The sequence below is a fragment of the Petaurus breviceps genome, unplaced genomic scaffold, assembly GCF_028583685.1.
Source record: "Petaurus breviceps papuanus isolate PSGF00001 unplaced genomic scaffold, PetGlider_PUasm1.0 551, whole genome shotgun sequence".
In the NCBI taxonomy this organism is placed as follows: Eukaryota; Metazoa; Chordata; class Mammalia; order Diprotodontia; family Petauridae; genus Petaurus; species Petaurus breviceps.
Window position 1 is genome coordinate 2,957,119 of NW_027186372.1, and position 22,106 is coordinate 2,979,224.

Here is a 22,106-nt window from a genome sequence, read left to right on the forward strand (position 1 = left end):
GTGTGTGTGTGTGTGTGTGTGTGTGTGTGTGTGTGTGTGTGTGTGTGTGCACGCATGCGTGGAGGGGGCAAAGTGCTGTGCTTCTTAATTTGTGTGTGTGTGTGTGTATGTATGTGTCTTGGCAGAGAGTGGTCTTGCCTCTTAGTGTGTGTGGTGGTGTGGTGTGTTTGTGTGTGTTGCTGGAGCAGTCTATTAACAAGAAAGTTTTAAGCAGTTACACACATGGTATGCAAGTGTAGTCTTTGATAAAGCAGAGAATGCTCAAGTGTGTCTTAGATCATCCCTTCTCTAGGTGTCTCTGTGAAGCTAAGTGGGGGCTATGGGACCCAAGAAGGCAGTCCCAGGAGAGGGTCTTCAATCTCCTCTCATCAAATAACTGGCATGGTTGTGTAAGCAGTGGTTTTGAGTCAAAGGACCTGAGCTTAAATCCCTACTAGCTGGGCCACCTTGAACAAGCCACTTGTCTTATTATTTGCCTCAGTTTCCTCATCTGTAAAATGCAGATAATAACAGCACCTATCTCCCAGGGGTGCCGTGAGAATCAAATGAAATCATAATTGTGAGACACTTAGCACGGTGCCTGGCACGTGCTAGGAAGCCCTTCCTAAATGTTAGTTATTGTTGCTGTTATTATTTCATTGGCTGTTAGGTAACAGATTGGGGATAGAGGGCCAGGGTTGGAGTCAGAAAAGCCTTAAATACTTACTAGCTTAACCTCTCACAGCCTCAGCTTCCTCAACCGTAAAATGGGGATAAATAACAGCACCTATTTTGCATGTATCTTGGGGTAAGGAGTGGTCTTGCCTCTTAGTGTGTGTGGTTGTGGGGTGTGTTTGTGTTTGTTGTTGAAGCTGTCTATTCACAAAAGTTTTAAGCAGCTGCACACACTGTATGCAAGTGTAGTTGATAGAGCAGAGTGCTTTACGTGCTCAACTGTGTCCTGCATCAGCCCTTCTCGTTCATGGGGTTGTATTAACTTATAGAAACCTTGTAGAAAGTGCTTTGAAAACTTTGAAGGACTGCTGTGTAAGTGTTATTATTTTATTATTGTTATTCGATAAGAAAACGGAAGCCAAGAGAATTTATCTGAGATTACAAGCCAACCTAGTTATTGAATTTTAGAGGTGAAAAGGACCCCGGAGACTCTCTATTCCAAATCTGTTCCCAATTTCCAAGATCAGGAAGGGTAATAAGCAGAGATGGGTGAGGCTCTGGAATCCTGGGAACAGGCTTCTCCCCCCCACTCATCCCTCTGTTTATTCTATAGGGAGAGGGAAGAAGAGCAGCCTGGCGGAGCTAAAGGGCTCTGTCAGCCGCGCTGCTGGCCGCAAGATCAACCGCATCATTAGCTTCTCCAAGAAGAAGTCACAGAGCGAAGATGCACAGATGTCCCCAGCGGAAGAAGGGGTGCCATGCTGTGGTTGGTATAGGAGTCTACAGGGACTCCAGGATTGCTGTGCTATGAGCCCAGACAGTACTGTTGACTCTTGCAGTTGAAGGGCTTGTAGCAGACATTTAGTCTAGCCTCCTGCAGAGGGCTTGAACTGTCTTGTCTCCTACATGGTGCAGGATGTCTTGGTTTAGTTTAGGAAACATTTTAACTAAGGCATTGCTGTATGCGAGGCAATGGGGCTGTGGGGTGTGGGTGGTAGGAGGTGATACAAAGGCAGCAAGAGAAAGTGGCATGATATGATGGAATGAGCGGTGAGTTTGGAGCATCACCTGGAAGTGATTCTGCTCCTTCCCACCTGTGTGACTTTGGGCCATCACTTAATCTCTCTGAGCCACTTAATCACCTGTAAAATAAAAGAGTTGGACTAGATTTAAGGGCTATTCCATCTTTATCTCTGTGAGACAAACCCTGCCCTTGAGGAGCTTACATTCTACTGGGAGGATGTAATAGCTGTAAGGAAATAGCGCTGACGAGGTGGGGAATCAGGGAAAGTGTGGTAGCGGAAGTGGCAGCTGCACTGAGTTGGATGGAAAACAAGGTTTCTGGGAGGTGGCGAGGAGAGAGTGAGCACATTCCAGGTTAGAGGACAGTCTTTGGGAATCACAGAAATAGGAGGTGGACAGCTAAGTTGAAGGAAGAGTGAACCATTCAGTTTAGCTAAAAGTAGAATTTGTAAAGGAGAAGAATATAAATTAAGGATGGAAAAGTAAGAAAGAATCAGATTGCAGAGGGTCTTCAGTGGAGAGAAAGGAATCCAAATTTTAATCTAGAGGTAGTGGGGGGTCATTGAATGTTCCTGAGGAGAAGAGTGATGTGGTCAGAACTGTATGTACTTTATGAAAATTATTTTGGAAGCTCTGGAGGATGGATTGGAAAAGGGAGAAACTAGAAAAAGAGAGACCAATTAAGAGTCCATTAGGCCATTCAGGAATGATGAAGACCTGAGAGCTGGGGTTGTGGCCATGTGAGTAGAGAGAAGCCAGGTACAAGAGAAGTTACAGAGGCCAAGACTTAGTAACGGACTTCACACATTAGGGTAAGGAAAAGAGTTAAGAATAAACTTAGTGCTGTGTCTGAGGTCCTATCCATGCCTTAGCACTAAGCATGTGTCTGAATTCCCAGTTTTTTGGCTCCAGGTATGGTGTCTGAAGCCCTGGGATGGCCATCACTGTGTCACATCACTTCTCAATAGGATACACTTTAAGAGTTGAGCTAAGGGGCCTTAGATTTTATGACATTCCATGTTCTATGATCCCTTCCAGATCCAACATTCTATGTCTTTTTAGTTCCAAGCAAGAAAAAAAGCTCTTGGTAATTTCTGTTATGTAAATTTTCATTTTGCTTGCTTTACTTAGGAGCTGGTCATAAAGTCTTCCCATCCTTTCTGAATTCTTCATATTCATCATTTCTTACCACCCAGTGATAACTATGACATTAATGTATCATGACTTATTTAGCCATTTCTCAATCAATGTGCATCTATTTTGCTTCCCGTTCTTTGCCATCCTGGTTATTCTCAATTTTTCAAAACCATCCACAAGTGGGTGTCACGCCCAGTCTTACTGCTCCCCAAGCTCTCCCTCCTTTCTTTCATCAGTGGTTGAGGTCCTGGTGATCCTGGTGTCCGGTGATAGAAGCAGAGAGAGGGTCATGGAACAGTAGTCTTGTGTCATCACAGGGACACCTGCAGCTCCTCCTTGTTCCCAACCTGACAGGATGCCTTGAGGGTTTTGCTAGCCCTGAAATTGTAAGATGTTGTGGGCCTGTGACTGAAATATAAATCATCCAGAAATCACAAAAGTTTCTTCTTCCCCATCTATGCAGGTTACTTGAACATCTTGGGGAACCAGTGCTGGAAGGAACGATGGTGTCGCCTCAAGGGCAACACATTATATTTCCACAAGGATCGCACAGATCTTCGGACCCACGTGAATGCCATCATCCTTCAGGGCTGTGAGGTTGTGCCAGGCTTTGGTCCCAAGCACCCATTTGCTTTTCGGATTCTCCGTGGCAGGCAGGAGGTCTCAATTTTGGAGGTAACAGTAAAATCCCTGAAATGTTCATTAGTAAGTCCCTTCCCTTCTTTCTACCTCTTTCTCTGTGATTTGAGGATGCTTTCTTCTCCTTCATAAGAAGCTCTAAGACATGATGAGGTGAACATCGTGAGGGCCCCCAGGTACCAGTCGATTTCCTGACTCAGGCTATTTGAGTTGGGAAAACCAATTGGAAATATAAAATCTAGAATGTCAGAGCAAAAAGAGACTTTAAACTTTAGAACTTAGAACATCAGAACATAGCACAGCAAAGCTAGGAGGGACCGCAGAACTCTGCCTAAAGGAGCTGGAAAGCACCTTGGGATGGAAAATGCAAAGCTAGAATTCCTGGCAGAAAATCCTGCCTAGAGAAAGGGTGTAGCTCCCCAGAATCATTCACCTATCATTTGAATGAGCTTCCCTGTCCTTTGTCAAAGACTTTAAGGATGGAGAGGTGGAGAAGTCTTTAGGTGGTCTGAGGCCCAGAGAAGTGAAGGACACATTTATTAAATGTCTACTAGGTACCAGGCACTATACTAAGTGCTCTATACTTGTTTCATTGATCCTTATAACAGCCCTATGAGGCAGGTGCTATTATTATCTTCATTTTACAATTGAGGAAACTGACTTATCTAGGGTCACACAGTTGGTAAGTTTCTAAAGCCAGATTTGAACTCAGGTCTTTCTGACTCCACACCCAGCATTCTATCCACCGTACCACCCAACTGCCTAGAAATGCTGCTGCCAAGTCTAGGCTTTAGGTTGTTAGCTACTGATGTCTTTGAAAGACAATGTGATGTAGTGGGCTGGGGGCTGGCCTTGAAATTATGATAATTTGGGTTCAGAGCCTACCATATAAACTTATTAGCCTTGTGACCATAGGCCGGTCACTTAATCTATACAAATTCAATTTCTTCTTTAAAATGGAGACAGCTCCCATCTAATTGAATTGTCAGGATCAAATGAGACCATTTATGTCAAGTGCTTTGCAAACCTTAACTTTGTAAATGTGTGCTAGTTTTATAATTGGCAGGTCGGTCATTCAGGTGTCATTTGAGCACAAAATTTATTATGTGCGTGTTGTGTATAGAATGCTATGATGGACACTAGAGGAAATACAATTTTTTTCGGATACCCAGAACCCTCAGTGAATTTACACTGCATTAAGGGAATATGGCACAGCTACAACACATAGTATTGCAATGACCAGTAACTTAGAGAATCATAAAACAATGCGCTGTATAAAATACAGTAAGAGAAAGTTGTTATCAATTTGAGGGAACCAGAGGAAGCTTTTCTAAGAAGGAGCATGTGACTTGTGCTTTAAAGGGAAAGTTAAGGTTCACCAGATAAAGAAGGAAGAGAAGGCACTACCCACACAGGGAACAGCCTGAAGGAAGATACAGAAGTTTAAGGGTTCAGGGGTTTGTTCAGAGATCAGAGAATTAGCCACTGTGGTTGAAGGATAGAATACGGAGAGGAAGAAAATAGGATACAAAGCTGGAAAGGGACAGTGGCTCCAAGCTGTAGAGGGTTTTGTATATTAGAAAAAATAAATCTGAAAATTATGCAGGAGGCAGTAGACCAATGATTTTCAGGCAGATCCACATAAGCAGAAAGGTCACTCAGTAGTACAAAAGATGGGTGGGAGAGGAGGAATAGAGGTTGGAAGGCCTACAAAAAATGCAAGGGACAGGGTTGCTGTGAGAGAAACTGGGCCAAAGCACATTTCCTGAACTCTCCTAGATATTCACCATGGCCTGTCTTATTGTGTCTGCTATACCCAGGCAAGCTGTTCTGAAGACATGGGCCGCTGGTTGGGTCTGCTGTTGGCTGAAACAGGCTCCAGAGTGCCTCCTGAGGCCCTGCACTACGACTATGTGGATGTGGAGACAATAGCCAGCATCGTTAGTGCTGGGCGACACTCCTTTTTGTAAGAGTTTTACATCTAGTGGTCAGAACCAGTGTGGCCCTAATAGGAGGGTGTCAGATCAGGCTCCTCCAGCTCCGTTATCAAGGAAAATGGACTGGTCAGGTCGGAGATGAGGGGGAGGAGGGAGAGACTTAGCAAAGGAAAACAGCATAAGCTATAGAGAAATCTGTGGATGGAGGTGAAAGAATACAGGGAGAGAGGCATCAATAAATGGACAGATGGGAAAATGGGCAAATGAACAGATAGCTAGATAGCTAAGTAGATAGTTAGATGGGTGGCAGATGGACAGATAGATGAACATACAACTAGATGGGCAGACTGATAGACTAATAATAGATTGATGTTGGAGGAAAAAGTATTAGTATTATTTTTAATAGTTCTGAAGCCTTAGGAGCTTACAATTAGAAATTTGCTTCTCTCCTTCCTTCCCTTTGTTCTCTGCTATCCAGATTTGCAAGTTCCTGTCAGGGCCAATGGCCTGAGCCTAGGGTCTATGATGAGGTCCCCTATGAGAAGATGCAGGTATGCGCATGTGAATCCTGCATGAATAATCAAGTCCCTGGTTCCTCTTCTTATGCTGTAGCCTTTTTTTCCCTTTCTCCATCACCATATTAATATCCCAATACTGCCATGAGTCCTGAGGGTTTACTTCTTTAAATCTGGAAATGGTTGGTGGGCACAGTGGTTAGAGCGCCAGACTCAGATCCAGGAAGTTGTTATTGTTCAGTCATTTTCAGTCTTGTCTGGCTCTTCATTTTGGGGTTTTCTTGGAAAAGATACTGGAGTAGTTTGACGTTTCCTTCTTCGGCTCATTTTATAGATGAGGAAACTGAGGTAAACAGGGTTAAGTGACTTGCCCAGGGTCACACAGTTAGTAGGTGTCTGAGGCCAGATTTGTACTCAAGAAAATGAGTCCCATGCTTTTGCTTATTCCTTTCCCTTCCCTTCCCCATCCTAACTCCTGGCTTTGCTTTCAGGGACCACAGTGCCTCCCAATGTCTTTCTAACTAAGTCTAGGCTGTTCCCCACACAGCAGTGAAGCTTCATTCAACCTCTGTCGAGAAACATGGCACTCATGAAGTCATAGGGTTTTCTTGGTTTCTAAAGAGTCTCCTTTCGCCCTTTTCTTTAGGATGACGAGCCTAAGCGTCCATCTGGGGCCCAAGTGAAGCGTCACGCCTCTTCATGCAGTGAGAAGTCACTGCGTGTAGACCCACAAGTCAAAATCAAGCGCCATGCCTCCAGTAGGTCTTGTTGAGGGATTTCTTCCCCAGTTAAGATGGGAGATGGGGAAGATTTCTAAGAGTCCTTCTAGCGCTGGAGTTTTATGCTCTGACATTATATGTTCCAATATACCTTTTAGCACTATTTATATTTTGTCTAATGGTTTAGATTCTAATATTCTGTGTTTTAAGGCTTCTTCTGACCCTTAATATTCTGTATCTTTTGTTTAATAGTCCATATTCTTTGTTCTAAAATCTCTTTGGGCTCTGATTGTCTGTGATTTTATTTGGTGGCTTTCTTTCAGCTTAGAAATAAATACACACACACACACACACACACACACACACAGTCCAAAAGTCTTAGTGCAGTTTTAAGCTGTCATATATTCTCTTCCCACACCTATGTTGTATATACACCTATTCTCATAAGTTCAAAAGGGTATTTTGCGAATCCGTACTCCTAAAATTATGGCTCATGGGCCTCTCATGGTAAGCTTACCTTTTATAGCGGTTGGCAGTTATCCCCAAACCGAAGCATTTCCTAAGAGGGCACAGTATGTATAATAGCTATAAAACATTCTTCCCATGGACCTGGGGCCCCTCTCCCACACACATTCCCACCATCAGAGGGATGAGCAGACAGACTAAAGAGGACCCTGGAAGGGGGGGCACACATAGGGGTGTAGCTAAGACATCTCTCGCCTCCAGTACTATGGGGCCCCAATGTCCCTTCCATGGTGAGGTTGCTCCCACTCAAGGGCAGCATTTCTCCTGGGTGGCTCACTAGGTTGGCATCCCTGAGCCTGTGCCTCTCAGCAAGACCAGATCCCAGAAGCCAGACCCATGTTCTTCTTCTCCCATGATTGGCTCTCTTCTCTGATACCAGAGGTGATACCTTCTTCCTCCCTCTTTGTCCTTGTCTCCCTGTTTAGTAGGCAGTTATCTACTCCTTAATTTCTGTGATTACATCAAGTGAGTTAGGAAACAGGAACCAACTTCTACATATGGAGAGAAAGAGAGTGTGTGTGTATATGTGTGTACGTGTGTGTATCTTGTCCCAAAAATATTAGTGCAGTTTCAAGCTCTTAAAAAGCACTACGACTTGATACTGTATATAATACATGTATATATGTGTATACATAATACACCTACATTCACATGTATTATGCTTGGGTGGGATCGTGTAACTCTCCAGAGGTAGAAGCTGTGCACTGTCTTCCAGAATTCTGTCTTTGTGATGATGCTGTTGGGGAGGCCAAATATCTGAGGACCCTTTTTCTCTGCTCCATCTCTACAGGTGCCAATCAATATAGGTATGGGAAGAACCGGGCAGAAGAAGATGCTCGGAGGTACCTGGTAGAGAAGGAGAAGCTGGAGACTGAGAAGGGTTTGATCCGGAATGAGCTAATGACCCTACGAAAAGAGAAGAGAGAGCTAAAGGAGGCCTTGAAGAACAGTGCAGGTACTGGTGGTCTTTAGGAAAGTCTGGGAAAGACCCAGGAAGTTCATTGGAATCAAGAGCGAGTGTAACTTTTTCTGGAAACGGTCGGCGGAGGGAGTGGAAGGCTGGGCACAACACAGAGGAACCAGATTTTCCTTCCTATGCCCCCATTGGCAAAATACATTCTTTTAGCTATGACTGCATCATCCATTTTTTCTTCTCCTTTAATGACTTTCAAAGAATATATATATTTGCTTTTTGGAGGGCATTTGGGGTTAAGGGACTTGTCCAAGGTCTCATGGCTAGCACGTGTGTGTGTGTGTGTGTGTGTGTGTGTGTGTGTGTGTGTGTTGTGTTGTGTCATATCTGAGGCCAGATTTCAACTCAGGTCCTCCTGACTCCAGGGCCAGTGCTTAAAGAATATTTTCAAGACTTTTATTTTGTCAGTAAATTCACCACAAAGGCAATACATTATTAGCTCACATTTCTATAGTGCTTTATAACTTATGTAGCTTCTTGAAATATTATTGTCCCTATTTTTTGTTAATGACAATAGCAGTGATTATCTGGAGAGGGACGCCTACTGGATCCAGGATGACCTGGCTTCAAGTCCTGACTGAACCACACTAGGAGTAAGAACCAAGCAAATTATATATAACCTCTCAGTGCTCTGGGACAGTTCTCTAAAATGCTAAATTACAACAGTTTGCCAGTTGAGAGTTCTCCACACTGATGAGATCATGGGGCCAGATAAAAAATTATATACTAGTCAGTTGAGAGACTTTTATTAAATACCTGCCGTGTGCCCGGCATTCTGCTAGGCCCTGAAGTTACAGAGGCAAAATGAGTTAGTGCTGGCCTCTATGAGCTTATATTTTTTTCAGATCTGGGTTCTCTCCGTTCCACCTCCCCTCTCCTTTCCCCCTCATTTAAAAAGCAAAAAAAAATAAAAATTTACAAACCTGTATTGTCAAGCAAAACAGATAAGGAGTTTATATTGTATAGGGGGAACAACATATACGCATAAAAGTCTATACCAAATAAATACAAGGAAATTTATGAGAGAAGCTCTAGTAGCAGCTAGAAGGTCAGGAAAGGCCTGTTGTAGAAGGTGGTGCTTAAACTGAGGTTTGGGGGTTAATTAGGGGATTCTAAGAGGCAGAGGTGAAGAAAAAAGCATTCCAGGCATGGGGGTGGCGCTGGGAGACAGCCAGTGTAAGGACATGGACCCAGGGATGGAGTGTCACATGTGAGGAACAGAGATAGCCAGATTTGCTGGATTGACGAGTATATTAAGAGGAGTAATATATAATAAGGTTTAAACAATGGGTTGGAGACAGTTTGTAAAGGGTCTTAAATGCCAAATAGAGGCATTTGTATCTAATTCTAGTAGCAATAGGTAGCTGCTTGAGTTTATTGAGCAGGCGATAGCATGGACAGACCTGTGTCATTTTGGCAGCTATACGGAAGGTGGGTTAGGAAGAAGAGATACTTGAGGCAGGGATCCCATTAGAAGGCCACTGCAGGGTGACTAGGTGGCACAGTGAATAGAGCACCGGCCCTGGAGTCAAGAGGACTGAGTTCAAATCTGGCCTCAGACACTTAACACAAAAACTAGCCATATGACGTTGGGCAAGTCACTTAACCCCAACTGCCCTCCCCTCCCCCCCTTTAAAAAGCAAAAAAAAGCCATTGCAGTAGTGAGAGGTGATGAGAGTCTGAGCTAAGACAATGGTTTTGAGAGTAGAGAGGAGTCAGGTATTAGAGATGTTGTGGAGGTTCTAGAAAAAGAGTGGTCACACAGGCAGGAGAAAGAATGAACTCTGGTAACTGACTGAATGTGTGAGGTGAGGCAGAGTGGGGGCCTGGGGGACTAGAAACGCCTGACAAAAACAGAGACTTCATTTTCAGGGACTTGGAGAGGAAAAGTTAGTGTACTCTGTTTTGGACATGTTGACTTTGAGACGCCTATGGGACATCCAGTTAGAAAGGCCAATAGGCTTTTGATGACATAGAAGAGGAACTGAGGAAAGAGATTGGGGTGAATACTTATATCTGGGATTCATCTGCCTAGAGATGATAATTAAACCCATGGAAGTTGATGACATCAATGAGAAAGGATAAAAGGGGGAGGAGAGGGCCCAGGACAGAGCCCTGGGGAGCACTCCGAATTAGGTGGTCCATGGTGTAAGGGGATGAGCCAGGAAAGGACATGGAGAAAGAGGGATTAAATAGGCAGGAGGAATCCCAGGAGACGGCGGTGTTACAAAAACTCAGAGCAGAGAGAGCCTCCAGGAGGTGAGAGTGGCCACCAGTGTCAAATCCAGCAGATATAGTTAGAAGCATGAGAATTTAGAAAAGACCAACAGATTGCCATACTTGAGCAATTAAGAGATCATTGGTAATGACAGATAAAGCAGTTTCAAACTGAGTAAAAACAGGGAGTAGAGTGGAAAAAGGGAAGAGAGATAAAGGACAACAGCTTGAAAGGCCACCAGGGTCTAGGGACGATATTTTTTTTTAAGAACAGGGGAAACTTGGATATGTTTGTAGGTAGCAGAGAAAGTGAGAGAGTGGGGGCCAAAAAGGGAGCATGAAAGGAGATGGGATCAGATATAAATTGAAGGGTGTGTCTTGGTGAGAGTGCCATCTCTTTATAAGAGATTGTAATAAAGGAGGAGAAAATGAGGAATGATATCAGGAAGTTTTGAGATGCAGCATGGGGAGAAAAGGGAGCTCAGGGTGAGAAGTCATGTAAGTAGGAGCAGAAGAAGCCAACTATATAAGTAATCAAGGGTTAGGATTTGGCAAGGCATGAATGACTATAACACTGAACAAGTGAATTACAGGATTAGGATTGGAAAGGCAAATGAAGCCAAAGCTTTGAGGAGATGGCTAAGGAGAATATTTGATGGGCCAAGGGACATGGATGAAAAATTTAGGTTTTCATATGCTTTATTATATCATGTCATCTTAACAACAATCTCATGAGGCGGTTACAGTTCACAGATTTTACAGATTAGGAAACTTGAATTTTAGAAAGAAGGGATTTGCTCAAGGTCACATAGATATAAAGTGATAGGGCCAGGGCTTACTGATTCATAGCAAAAGTCAGCATGATAACTTATGGGACTCAGGATGCCTCTGTTCCACAGGTGTTTGAGCCAATGCAAACAGCTAAAGGTGCCTCCCTTCCACTGCTGGAAACTATCAGAGAGGTAGCTCCTTTACCTCCCTCTCCCCCCATTCCCATGCTAGCTCCCCAGATTCCTACTCAGGGCCTAGCAGCCAAAACCAAAATTGAATCTCTCATCTTGGCCTCAGTGAGATGCCTTGGGCTTCTCACCTTTGTGTATTGCTTTTACTTTATTTTTGGAAGCAGTACCCCCTTGCTGCTTATTCTTCCAAGATCTTTATCACCTATCTATCAAATGTTTTCTGTGTATGAATGACATAGAAAAGCAGTTCTTTTTCCAACTGATTAAAACATTATAATTATAAATTGTAGAGTAGGAGGTACCTTAGTGATCTAGTCTAACCTCTTCATTTTTCAAGTGAGTAAACTGAGGACCCAAGCTATTGAGTGACATGTTCACGGAGTGACATGAAAGTGAATTCATTAGGGATTCAAACACAGGACCTCTGACTTAACATTCATTGCTCACTCCACTTCTTCGGATCTAAGGTATTAGACTTCTTACATGTAGCTGTGGAACATAGAAGCAGAGCCAATTGGTGACGATTGTAAGGAGGCAGATTCTGAGTGTCTCATTTTGGGAAGGACATTGATTAGCTGAAGGGTATAACAGAGAAGAACAATCAGGATGGAAAGGACACCTTATGAAAATCAGCTGACAGAGCTAGGAAAGTTTCGCTCTAGTAAACGAAGCTGGGTTGGAATGATAATAGTTACCTTCTAGTATCTGAATGATCCTTCTGAGGAAGGATTAGATTTGTTCCAAATCTAGGATCAGGGTGGAGTTTTTTGCTTGGGCTGGGGGGAAATTGGATGGGGAAGTGAAATGGTATTATGTGAAGCTGCAAGGATTTCAGTTCAGTGTAAAGAAAAGATTCCTAACAACTGGGACCATTCCACATGGTCCAGATTTGTTTCAAAAGGTAGTAATTTCCTCATCATTGGAAGTCCTCAAGTGGAAGTTATACAATGTCTTATCAGGGATAATAATACTAATTTACATTTTAAGGTTCATAAAGCTTTTTCTTTCCAACAATTCTGATGTAGACAATACACATATGTCCAGTTTACATTTGAAGAAACCAAGAATTAAAGAGATAAAGAGACTAGTAAATGGCAGTCAGGATATGAAGCCAGGTCTCACTCTGCATCTCTTTCTACTGTTGCCCTTTGTGACTTTTCACCTCTTAGAGTCTTCAGATTTTTCTACAGGCAAGCCTCTTTGAAATTACAGGTCCAGTCCCTATCCCTTTCCCTATATGAAAATGGGACGGGCTGCCATGTGAACCCAGGGTCTCTCTGACCCAAGTAATACATCTCTAAAGCCTCCGCTAAATTAAATGAACACTTGAGCATTAGAAGGTGTTCTGCCTCATCTGTGGTTTTAGCTTTGTTGCTGTTTAGTTATTCAACTGTGTCCCACACTTCATGACATCATTTGGGGTTTTCTTGGCTAAGATACTGGAGTGGTTTGCCATTTCCTTCTCCAGCTCATATAGATGAGGAATTGAGGCCAACAGGGTGAAGTGACTTTCCCAAGGTCACATAGTTAATGTTTGAGGCCGGACTTGAACTCAGGAAGTTGAATCTTCCTGACTCCAGGCCTATGGTCCTAGCTACTACTCTTAAAATTGGCAGTGAGTTGTCTCTTTTCCTAAGGTATACTGACCACCTGGCTGTCTAGCACCTCAGCCCTCCTACAGCTTACACACCATATTTCCCCACAAGCAAGCTTAGCTTTCTTTGTCTTTTTTCCTCCCACTCCTGTATGTCCTAGATAGAACTTGCTGTTCTTGGCTCCCTGTTTTGGGTAGAAGGTGTGTCTCTCTTTTTCCTTGCCAAATGGCAGATTTCCTCTCACTCTCATGGGTCAGATCCGGACCCACAGAATCTCAGAATGAAAATGGACTCCACTGCGATTCATCCTTTACACAGCTGCCAGCCTGACTTTCCTAAAGAACAAATCTGATCACGACACCCCCTACTCAGTAAACTCCAGTGGCTTGCTCTTATCTCCAGGATCAGATATAAACTCCTTTGGAATTGAAGACCTTTCACAGCCTAGCTCTAACCTCCTTTTCCAGCCTATTCACATTTCTCCCCTCCTCACACCTCAAGTCTAGCAAGACCAGCATTCTTGATGTTCTTCCTACATGGCACTGAATCTCCCATCTCAAGTGTCTTTGCACATCTCTTTCTGGAATGAACTCTCTCTCACCTCTGTCTCTTCGGAGAATCTAGTGTCAAGTTTCCCCTCAAGTATAGCCTTTCTTTTCCAGAGTCCTTTCCTGATGTCCCCAGCTGCAAGTGTCTTCCCCTTAAAAATTACCCTTTACAGGTGTATATAGTGTCTCTCCCAGTAGACTGTCAGCTCCTTGAGAGTAGGAACTGTTTTCCCTTTTGTTTTTGTATCCCTAGTGCCTAGCAGAATGCCAGGAATATGCTTTGTGCTTCATAACTGTTTATTGATTAATTACCCCTGGAGAAGATCTGACTAACCCAAATCTATCTCCTATACAGTGTCCCTGACAAATGGCTATCCAGTCATCACTTGAAGTCCTTCAGTGATAAGAGCCAATGTCATGCAGTGGAACCCTGGAGTTCTGGATTTAGAACCAGAGGACAAGATTTTCAATCTCACAGCATTGCTTTCTCATAATCCAAGTGACCTTGAGCAAGCCTTTCAGTATTTTAGTTCCTTAATCTGTAAAATGAAGGGGTTGGACTAGATGACCCTGACCCTTTCAATTCTAAATCTATGATTCTATGCTAGGGAACTGAAAGCCTACTGAAGAAGCCCATTCCACTTTGAGACATTCTAATTGTTGCTGTAAAGCTTAAATTAGCCTCTCTGCTGCTTTCATACATGTTGCCCTCTCAGGCCATGCAGAACAGCTCTCATGCCTTTTCTGTAGGACAGGCTGTCAAATACATAAAGGCAGCTTCTGTAACCTAACCGTCCACACTCCACTCTATTCCCAAACCTGCCAGTCTCTCATTCAGGCCAAACATTCCCAGTTTTTCGATTCCTTTAACCCGTCCTGGTATGGAATAGTTGATAACCCCCAAAGGCCAAGGTCACCCACTGCATCCTGGGCCGTTACCAAGTCTCACCACTGGACTTTGATGGCTGTCAAGGAGAGAGTGAGGCTGATGTCTCTGTGAAGCTCTGTCTCACTTCTATCCAATTCACAATCCAATCAGGATATCATCCTGGTGACACTGGTCTTCTTTGAAAATGAAAGATGAACAACATCCTCGTTAAAGTACGGCCTTGTGAACTTAATACAATACTTCAGATAGTGCCAGGCCAGGTGAGAGAACAGCGTGACTTTCAATCTGGTTATTTTGAACATTATATTTTTAAGACAACTTCATGTTCCAGTCTTCTGGTTCCATGAGCTGGTGCCACCTAGTGGCTAAAGTGACGATTTCTTGTCTCCCCTTGGCTATATGAGGCAGGGAGGGCATTCACACATAGGGCAGTAGCACGATGCTCCAACTTGGAGAGTCAGCACAGTGCAGAAGGAAAACCCTAAAATCAGAGTCCCAGGACAAGGGTTCAGATCTTGACCCATCTGTAAAACTGAGGCGGGGGGTGGTGGTTAGACTAGATGGCTTCTGAGGTCCTTTTGAGATCTAGAATCCTATAATTGAATAGCTGAAAACTTTCAGGTTGAGAAAGGAAGAGAAACAGCCAATGGCCTCCCACAAAAGGGTGGTTGGTGCTGGTCTTGCGGATGACCTGGAGAGGCCAAATATTTGGGCAGAAAATGACACAACTAGTTGAGGAAAAGTTAAATTCAAGCTAATAAACATTTATTCAGCACCTAATATACTAAACAGTATGCTAGACACTGGGGATGCAAAGTTGAAAAGTTGGTGGTCTATGCCCTGGAGGAGTTCAGTCTAATAAATGTACTGAGAGGTTCTTCTAGAACTCCTAAGTGACAGTTGTCACAAATATACAGAGGTAGAAACAGGCAAGGTCAGGGCTAAGCACAGCTAGCAGTCTAGCTTAAGTAAAAAGTAGTTTGGAACTAGGCGTTAGAAGTCAGGATAAGGAGTTTGTATGTCCTTAATTAAGACACCTGTGTAGGCAGGCTAGATTAGATAAAGGAAAGAAAGGCTGCCCAATGGGCCACACCAGAATTATGCCTAGGTGTCCCTGCAATCCAAAGAAGCTATACCACACAGAATCTGATCTTATACCTCTTGTGTGAGATATAGACAAATTGATCAATAGATACATTTGTATATATGTGTGTATGTATACACATACATATAGAGAAAGAAAGGAAGAAAGGGAGGGGGCAAAGCCACGGTCACCTCAATTCAACATTTATTAAGTCCTTATTGTATGCAAAGCATTATGTTAGGCATTAAGGAGTCTTTGCCATCAAAGGTCATTAATATAGAGTTGGAAGGAATTTTAGAACTTATCTAGTACAAATTCCCCATTTTAAAGATGAGGAAACTGAGGCAGAGAGATTTTTATAAGTGACTTGTTCAAAGTCACTCAGATTTACATAACAATGACAAGATTCAAACTCAGGTGGTCTGACTCCAAGTCCCGTATTCTTTCCACTCCATTATATTGCCCCTTTGTTGTTGCTGGGTTTGTTGATTTATTTTTGGTGGGCTATTTATTTATTATTGCTTTTTGGAGGGGGGAAGGTACGGCAATTGGGGTTAAGTGACTTGCCCAAGGTCACACGGCTAGTTTTTGTGTCAAGTGTCTGAGGCCGGATTTGAACTCAGGTACCCCTGACTCCAGGGCCAGTGCTCTCTATTGCACCACCTAGCTGCCCCCTCTGTTTACATTCTAATGAAATTCTTAAAGCCATCTAATCTGAGCTATTGCAGAGAAGGAATCCCCCTACTAATATCTCTAACAAATGGTTCTTCAGCCTCTTCTTGAACTACTCCAGTGATGGGGAGCTCATTACCTTACAATGTAGCCCATCCCATTGCTGACCAGCTCAAATTAATGTTTTTCCTTAGAGAAATATATACCCCTCTGTGACTTCCACCGGGTCTTTGACCTGGAACCAAAGAGAACCAGTCTGATCCTTCTTTCTCTGGACAGGCATTTGATCACAATCATCCAACAAGACAGACATTAAATCCACTCTTTCCTACTTAACACTCTAGTTCTTTCAACCACTCTTCACATGCCATGACTTTGAGTCCTTTTCATCATCCTGATAATTTTTCTCTAGAGAAGGTATAATGGGGGCAGCTAGGTGGCACAGTGAATAGAGCACCGGCCCTGGAGTCAGACACTTGACACAAAAACTAGCCGTGTGATCTTGGGCAAGTCATTTAACCTCAATTGCCCTTCAAAAAGCAAAAAAAAAAAAGTGTAATGTAGTGGTGAGAAAGCTGGGTTCTAATCTTGTTTGTGTGACTTTTGGACTCTTTATCTATAAAATGAGGCTAATAATGCCTATAGCACATACTTCACAAGGCTGTTGTGAAAATAACTTTCTGTGTGTGTGTGTGTGTATGTATGTGTGTATATATACTTTGTATGCATATATCTCTATCTATAGCTAACAAGTGAGGTATGAGAGTACATTCTGTCTGGTATATCTCATTAGGACAGTTGGACTTGGTTCTGGAATGGCCACTGTACAGCCCAGCACTAACCAGCCTCCCTGTCTGTCTTTCCTCTGTCTGATCTATCCTATACCTATTGCCATGTTAATCTTAACTCACAATAAGATAATTTTACTAAGATATTTTCCATCAATTGCCACACTTCCTGTGGTATCAGTTGTTATTACTTGTCAATGTCCTTCCTAAACTGTAGCACCTAAAACTGGGCATGAGACTGTTGTTGAGGCCTCACTTGACTTAATGACTCTGGAGAGTGTCCCCAACAGAAAAAAGATGAACTGCTTTGTGCCCCTTGAAAACAGGGATGAGATTAAAGCATCTAGAAGAGAAGCTAGCGATGCTAGAGACCCAGTGCCGGGAGAAGGAAGAGAGAAGGATTGACCTAGAGCTGAAGCTTGTGACCGTGAAGGAGAGCCTGAAACAATCCCTGGCAGGAGGACCGGCTCTTGGGCTGACTGTGACCAACCAACGCAAGACTGGAGTGAGTATACGTTTTTCCTTCCCGTATGCTGTGCCTATCTGTTCAGGCTGAGACCCCTGTCTGGGGTGCTGGGAGATGGAAAACCCTACCAGCTTCTGTGATTCAGCCCAGCACCTCTGGTAGGAATCCAGAACACAATGCTGAGACAAGACACAGCTTCTATCTTCAAAGAGTTTGCTTTCTTGTAGCAGTGATGAGATATTGAGATTCACATCTGTATACCATCTTGTAGATTATAGTGCTTTCTTATTACCCTCAGCTTACAGATGGGGAAGCCCAAGTTCAGAGAGTGAAAGGGCATGGGATTGTAGAGCTGGCAGGGGCCTTGAAGATCTAGTCCAATCTTATTTGTTAGGTGAGGAAACTGAGGCCCAAAGCAAAGGGGTCATACAGGTAGTAAGTTGGGAGCTCAGATTTGAACCCTGGTTTTCTGACTTTTAATTCAGTGCCATTCCCACTACACCACACTCCCTTGTCCAGTCCAGGAAGCCTTAAAAGGAGGACTGAAATCCAGGTTTCCTGATTGAAGTTCACATACTTTTTCTTTTTTTTAAATTCTTATTTATTTTTGCTTTTTGGAAGGAGGGGAGGGTAGGGCAATTGGGGTTAAGTGACTTGCCCAAGGTCACATGGCTAGTAAGTGTTAAGTGTCTGAGGCCGAATTTGAGCTTGGGTCCTCCTGACTCCAGGGCCGGTGCTCTATTCACTGCACCACCTAGCCACCCCAAGTTCACGTACTGTCCCATGCTGCAAACAAACAATAAGTTAAATGCACTAAGTGCCTAGGAGAAGTGAAATGGAAAGAGAAAAGAGAGATAAGGAAGAAGGATCACTTCTAGCTAAAGGAATCAAGGAAGGCTTCATGGAGGACCTTAGCTGGGCCTTAAACAAGGCCCTTAAACTCTCTGGGCTTCAGTTTTCAGGTAAAATGAGCAAGTTGAACTCCATGATTTTCTAGGGCTTTCCCCTGGTCCTGAAAAGTGAAAGAATTCACCAGGTTAAGGTATGTGTTGTGTTAAAGGGTGGGAAATAGGGGTAGGGAAGGGGTTGTAGCAGGGAGAATAGATAAATGCACAGAGGTTAAAGATGTGCAGTAGCCCAGCTCACAGCAGGCTCGTCTTCTCCTTTCCACATTGTTATTATCAGGTAAGGCAGCCTTCTTCCGAATCCTAAACTTCATCTCTGTTGCTCTCCCTAGGAAACAGCAAATAAACCTCCCAGTCTAGAACCCTCTCCCCCTGTTAACTGTACCTCAGAACTGAGGAAGAGGAGCCCATCTATCAATGCTTCCAGCAAAGGGAAAGTGCTCCAGAAGGCCAAGGTATGGGAATAATCACCTTACACAGAATCCAGCCTCCATAATGCCTTGTCACACCTAAACAAATAAATAAGAGAGAACACTATGGTATCTAATCCTGGCTTGCTATGTTACTTTGGGCTAGTCCCTTTTCATCTCTGGGTCTGAGTTTCCTCCTCCATATAATAGCTAAATGCTTTTCCAGATCTCTTCATTCCTCAGAGAGTTCCTAAGTTCTTCATTCAGATCCCATTGATTCTTAATTTAGACACTTCAAATATTAGGCAAGAAACAGGGAATCAGAAAGGGGGGATGGATGTCCTTTAGCTTAATGATGTCCTTTTGAACTGAAGTTGGAGAACTGATCAGCATATCCTGGAACAGGTCTGACCCAGGGATATGCTAGTCAGTGTTTCATAACTGGCTCTCTAAAAACACAGAACACACTTTTAAAGTCCAATCACCATGAACATTTTCTCAAATCTAGATAATCAACAAAAGGACCAATCAAGCCCCAGCTCACAGCATTGGCTGATTTCCAAGGGGTAAATGCTCCCATTGAAAATTAAACAATCAGCTCTCCAGCCCTAAGGTGAAGTGGTTCCAGCATTCCTGGCACTGACCAGAGCGGAGTACAGAGGGTCTATCGTCTCATTGTTTCTGAGGGATTTAGAGAAAGCTAAACATTTAAAGGCACCTGACAGTTAAAGTAACTTTTCTGACTGCCATATCACACCAGTGACTCAATGCTTGCAGTACTCTGAAATCCCTCTTTGTTCAGACATACCATTTTTGTTCATACTTTGTTCAGACATACCATTGTTTAATTATGGTTCCCCCATCTTGTATTTGTGAAGTTGACTTTTTGAGCCCCCTTTACATTTTCTCTGTATTGAGTGTCACAATATTAGATTCAGTCCTGGATTCTAGCCTGTGACAATTTTTATGGACCCTGACTGCCATCATCAAGTGTGTGACTTTCCTCCATGCTTTCACTTATTCACAAACTTAATTAACACATCATTTATGCTTTTATCCAAGTCACTGATTAAAATGTTAAAATAGTACATGGCCAGGCAGATTCCTGAGGCACTCTACTGGAGACCTTTTTCCAAGGTGGCATTGAATCATTATGACCACTCTTTTAGGGCATTTGTTGGCCAGGGGGCAATTGTCATTTTAGTTTTTTTTTCAGTAAGCTCTTGCCTAGAATGATTTTGGTCATTCACTGTTTCATTCCAAACAGCTGTTAATCAATTACCAAGCATTTATGAAACACATTCTATGTGTTATAATTGCTGAGGATACTAAGGCAAAAACCCAAGGAGATAAGTCATTTTTGTCAGTGTTTTAGAGAACAGCCAATCACTTGTTAGTTCAAAGTGTTTTTTTTTTTTTTATTGTGATGCGTGTCAAAGCTGGTGGGCAGTTAGATGGTGCATTGGATTGAGTGCCAGACCTGGAATCGGGAAGACCCAAGTTCAAATATCACGTCAGTCATTTACTAGTTGTGTGACCCTGAGCAAGTCACTTAACTTCTGTATGCCTCAGTTCCCTCATCTATAAAATGGAGATAATAATAACACTTCTTGTTGTAAAGGTCAGATGAGATAATATATGTAAAGTTCTGTGCAAACCTTCAAGTGCTATATCAATGGTCTCCCTAGGAAACTGAGTCTCAGGTACTTGGCAGAGATCACTCTGTAAGTAGCATAGGTAGGGCTTGAATCAAGGTTTTCCACCACCAGATCCTGTGCTCCTTCTGCTGCACTGTGTAGTCTGTCAGCAGAGAACCTAGGTCCCAGTCCCAGTTTGTGTGACCCTGAGCAGATAATTTCCCTTCTCTTGGGTCTTAGTTTCCTTTTCTGTAAAATGTGAATAATATTACTTACACTGTCAATTCTACAGGGTTGTTGTGAGGTTCAAGTATGATGCTGGTTGTGAAAACACTTTATAAACCCTTGATCACTTTAAAAAACACGAACCAGTATTATTTTTATTATAACATTGGTATATAATCCTCACTATTGGCCCTGTACTTTGGGGCCTAATGATGATTCCTCCTTAAAGTAATAATGAGTCATCCTCACAATAAATGCTTAGGGAGAATGATGGCTAGTTGCCAGTGGTGTTGTAGATGGGACCATGATTTGTATAGAGTCAGCCTAAATAACGAGAGTCTCTTCTAACTCAGCTTCTGTAATTATGTGGTGGTGATGTCCCTGCTTTCTGGAACTCAGATTCCTCTGCTGTAAAATGAGGGGGTTAGACTGCATGAGGTTAGAGGTCACCTCTAATGCGATTCTCTTACAGCTACTGTAATAGGGATCACGGGTCTTCCTTCCCTCATTTAGTAGAGCGAGCCACTACATGTTTTGGGGCCTCACCTAGATATGGCTCCTTTCTTCTCTGCCCCCTGACCTCTGGGTAGAAGTAGAGTGGCCACTCATCCAAGGGGACTATCCAATAAAGGTGATGGCATTCATGTTCTTCATTCAACTTAAACACCATTCAGTAAAATCTGCTTATTTGTCTTTCTGCTTTGCAGGAATGGGAAATGAAGAAGACCTAAGAGGAATATGAGAAATATATCCTCTGGGAGATACCAGTTTCTCCAGTCCTACCTTTTAGCTCCTTTTTCCTGAAGAGCCAGAGAAATGTACCACTGTTTGGGAACACATGAAGACCACCTTCATTTTCTGTGTCAGGGGGGAGGGGGGAAGGGAGGGAAAGGGAGGAGGCACTTTGCCACAAGGGTGCAGGGAGGGGGGGAGGTGGTAGATATGCTAGTGATGGAATGAGGAACACATTTGGGACTTTGGGGGTGGGGGGTGGGAATGGAGATTGGAATGAGAGGACTATTAAGTAACAAAGTATCCCTGGACAAACTGGATTGGTCATTTTTTCACTTGAAGAAATAAGGAACTAGTGAATAATCACCTTTTTTTGACTCTCAGCATCCCATTTCTTAAATCTGAAATGATGAGGAAACACTAAAGCATGTGGGATACTGTAGTAAGGAGAAGCTCATCTTATGACACTGGAAAGGGTTCCTGGGGCCCTGGTAGCTGCTGGAAGCCAGTCTGATCCTGAATATGAAGAGGATCCTCTGTGCTGCCACAGACCTATGATTTCATGGCTTGAACAATGCCCCTCTTTTATTGATGTTCATCAATGGCTATGGCCCTCCAAAGCTTTTTTTTTGGTGGCCACCTTTTTGGTGATAAGCTTCTCCACACTCAGTTCAACTGATCCTCAGACAATGAATGCATCTTTCTCACCAGGCCTGAAGTCTTTCCAGTGTGCTGGGGCCTGGCTAGAGCTTCCGATGTGATGGAAGTTACCTCCACACCATGAGGAGGTACCAGGAGATGAGTAGAATAATAGCTACTTGTTTAAACTTGGGCTAAAGCTGTGCAGAATGTGA

At 43.2% G+C, this 22,106-nt stretch overlaps 1 protein-coding gene across 1 annotated transcript in view; it reads left to right on the plus strand.

Annotated features, from left to right (window-relative positions):
• The window catches only part of AFAP1L1 (actin filament associated protein 1 like 1), a 76,080-nt gene extending 54,642 nt beyond the window's left edge, over positions 1 to 21,438 (plus strand). The window contains exons 11-19 of the mRNA XM_069102335.1: positions 1,268 to 1,420; positions 3,278 to 3,489; positions 5,274 to 5,419; positions 5,869 to 5,941; positions 6,552 to 6,663; positions 7,940 to 8,104; positions 17,204 to 17,382; positions 18,581 to 18,703; positions 21,228 to 21,438. Coding sequence (XP_068958436.1) covers positions 1,268 to 1,420; positions 3,278 to 3,489; positions 5,274 to 5,419; positions 5,869 to 5,941; positions 6,552 to 6,663; positions 7,940 to 8,104; positions 17,204 to 17,382; positions 18,581 to 18,703; positions 21,228 to 21,251 — 1,187 coding nt within the window. The 3' untranslated portion in view covers positions 21,252 to 21,438. The remainder of the gene's footprint in view (positions 1 to 1,267; positions 1,421 to 3,277; positions 3,490 to 5,273; positions 5,420 to 5,868; positions 5,942 to 6,551; positions 6,664 to 7,939; positions 8,105 to 17,203; positions 17,383 to 18,580; positions 18,704 to 21,227) is intronic.
• The last annotated feature ends 668 nt before the right edge of the window (positions 21,439 to 22,106 follow it).